Source organism: Nicotiana attenuata, unplaced genomic scaffold (assembly GCF_001879085.1).
Source record: "Nicotiana attenuata strain UT unplaced genomic scaffold, NIATTr2, whole genome shotgun sequence".
NCBI classification, from domain to species: domain Eukaryota; kingdom Viridiplantae; phylum Streptophyta; class Magnoliopsida; order Solanales; family Solanaceae; genus Nicotiana; species Nicotiana attenuata.
In genome coordinates this window covers 59515-62014 of record NW_017675322.1, presented here as the reverse complement: position 1 = coordinate 62014, position 2500 = coordinate 59515, and the positions used below count along the sequence as shown (strand labels likewise).

General features: G+C 36.5%; 1 protein-coding gene across 1 annotated transcript in view; it reads right to left on the bottom strand.

The window, feature by feature from the left end:
• The window catches only part of LOC109219956 (probable protein phosphatase 2C 27), a 4321-nt gene that overhangs the window by 1153 nt on the left and 668 nt on the right, over positions 1 to 2500 (bottom strand). The window contains exons 2-3 of the mRNA XM_019384418.1: positions 1282 to 1482; positions 138 to 349 (exon numbers count right to left, since the gene is read on the bottom strand). Of these exons, the coding sequence (XP_019239963.1) occupies positions 138 to 349; positions 1282 to 1482 (413 nt within the window). The remainder of the gene's footprint in view (positions 1 to 137; positions 350 to 1281; positions 1483 to 2500) is intronic.

Here is a 2500-nt window from a genome sequence, read left to right as displayed (position 1 = left end):
TACTTAGCTGGGAATAAGCGAATAACAAAAACCTCTGTCATTTCCCAATTGACATAAATCTAACACATAAAAAGAAGATAGTGAATGGAAAGAAAAAAAAAACAAGAGAAAAGGGATTAAGCACAGGAATAAATAACCTTCCAAATATCATTGCGGTGAGTACAGTAGTGCCTGACGACAAGGCTGAATCAAGAGAGCATGACTTGGCAAAGGCAGCATCTGTCTCTACGAAAGATCTTGTGACCACTTTCTCAAGTTCCAATGGAAAATCAGCATCTTCAACAATGATCCTTGGTAAGTAGTCACGAACAAATTGTGATGCTCCCTTCCCACCATGTCCATCAAAGACCTGTCATTAGAACTGTTCGCATTAGACATCTAAGATATAAGAATATCAAATAGAAGAAACTCCCAAGTATAGACAACATGGCTTTTAAACTCTTTCCCTCTCTCACTCTGCTCCCCCTCCCCAAACCAAAACAGAAAAAAAAATCCTCTTCATAGGCATGGTCCTAAGTAGGAAGTAAGATACGCATTTCAGATAGAAGTAGTTGAATTAGTGCTGCTATACCTACTGCTGTTCAATAGGTACATTTACAAGACTCCCAAAATTTTAAGGGTAGTATTATGCTTCAACTTTGGAGAGAGGAGGTCTCTTCAGTTCTTTTGTGGTTCCTTGTAATGTTATTATCTGATATACAACTAGTTTGGAGAGCTCTAAACATAAGCTGTCACCTATGCTTTTCATACTTTACTTTGACAAGCAGCTATGGCTGTTCTCCTGTTTTGCAAAAGCATGAAGGAAGCACCTATATGCTGAAGAGATGTGCGCATCTCACAACTCTGACGATCAGAGCACTTCTCTAGTTTGTGTCCACTCTCTAGTGTTATTCTATTTTACTCTTCTTTCTTTAGCCTGTATCACATGATTCCAGAAAAAATGGAGATGATACCAAATTCACATTGAAACATTTTAAATTCGGAAATATCCAGCTTTGCTACTGCACATCTATTTCATTTTTTAGTCTTGCACAGAAGACTCTCTCCCTTTGGTTGGAGGAAGCAGTAAAAGTGAGAAGAGCTATACTAAACTTCAAGATCTACAGAAATCGTCTAGGCTTGCCCTATAAAATAGATGGCTCCTACACATGTCGGCATACTTCCCATGTTTACTGAGAAAGAGCTATACTAAACTTCACTGAGAGTTAAATTCGGTCTACAAGTAAATTGAGTATAGTCAAGAACGATACATGTGATGTCCAATGAGGTTAAAGAACTTACTCCATAAAAAGAAATAGCTTCCTCACCAAGTATATTATGGCCAAAATTCTTAGCTAGGTCCGCAATACAGATGTGAGTGTCTTCCATGTCAATGCGACCTCCAATATCGGACCAATCTCCAGACCTAAGGGTCGGGAGGAAGTTATTAAAGAGTATCTGTTTCCGATCCACAATAGTTGTGTCTTCCGAAATACTTTCCAGCTGCAGAAAAGGAAAGAAAATAATTATAAGGTGAAGAAATAATTCCTATGCAAGCAACAATGAGCTTAGATATGGCAATAGAAGTGAATTTCAGTGCAAATTCTCTGTTTAGGAAGATATACATCAGGACTGTACAACATGATTATTAAACGGAACCACAAATTCAATGCTAATGCAAACTCTAAATCATTCACTACGTATGTCAGCAAATGAAACGATTCTATGAAGGACCGTACGCAGTGGCTGAACCAGGTTTAAAAAGGAGTGTCAAAATATAAAGAAGTAAAACCACAAAGAAGTCAGGGCGAGTCAACCTATAGTAATATATAAGAGCTACACCGTATAATTTTCTGGACGAAGGGGTGTCACCTTTGGATAAGGTGGCTCCGCCGCTGACCATACGAAACACATCTTGAAATTGATTTTTCAGAAGAAACATGTATATGAAATTTAGGTTCACTGTAGCTCAGATGTAAAAGTTACAAAAGTCAATCTACTAATTTATCCAGCCAGTTTCATACTTCACCAAATGAAAGGATTTTTTTGGAAATCCAAATTAAAAAACATAAAACACCAATTTTTCATAATTTGACCATCTAACAGAAGACAGTTGTAAAAACACACACACACATACACACAAAGAGGTGGATGCAGCCTAGTTTACGACGTTCAACTAAACCCAGTATTTAATTACTAAAATATCAACAAATACTAAATTTTGACCACATAATTACGAAAGTGCAACGGGTTTAATAGTGAGAACTCAAAGATTAAACACACCAAGTTCAAAATATGGATCCAACAGTTGTTGAAACATAAAATTTCAGCATGATATGAAATGAAAACAGACCAATAGCCTATAGTACTGTCCTAAGGCATAATAAGTACACCATAAAAATCAAATCTTTTAACAGTATCAACAAAAGTCCAAATTAACCAACATATATGACAATAAAATCTACTCCCCAATAACCCAAAAAAGAATATAATCAATACTACCTAAAAAAACTGGAGGGGG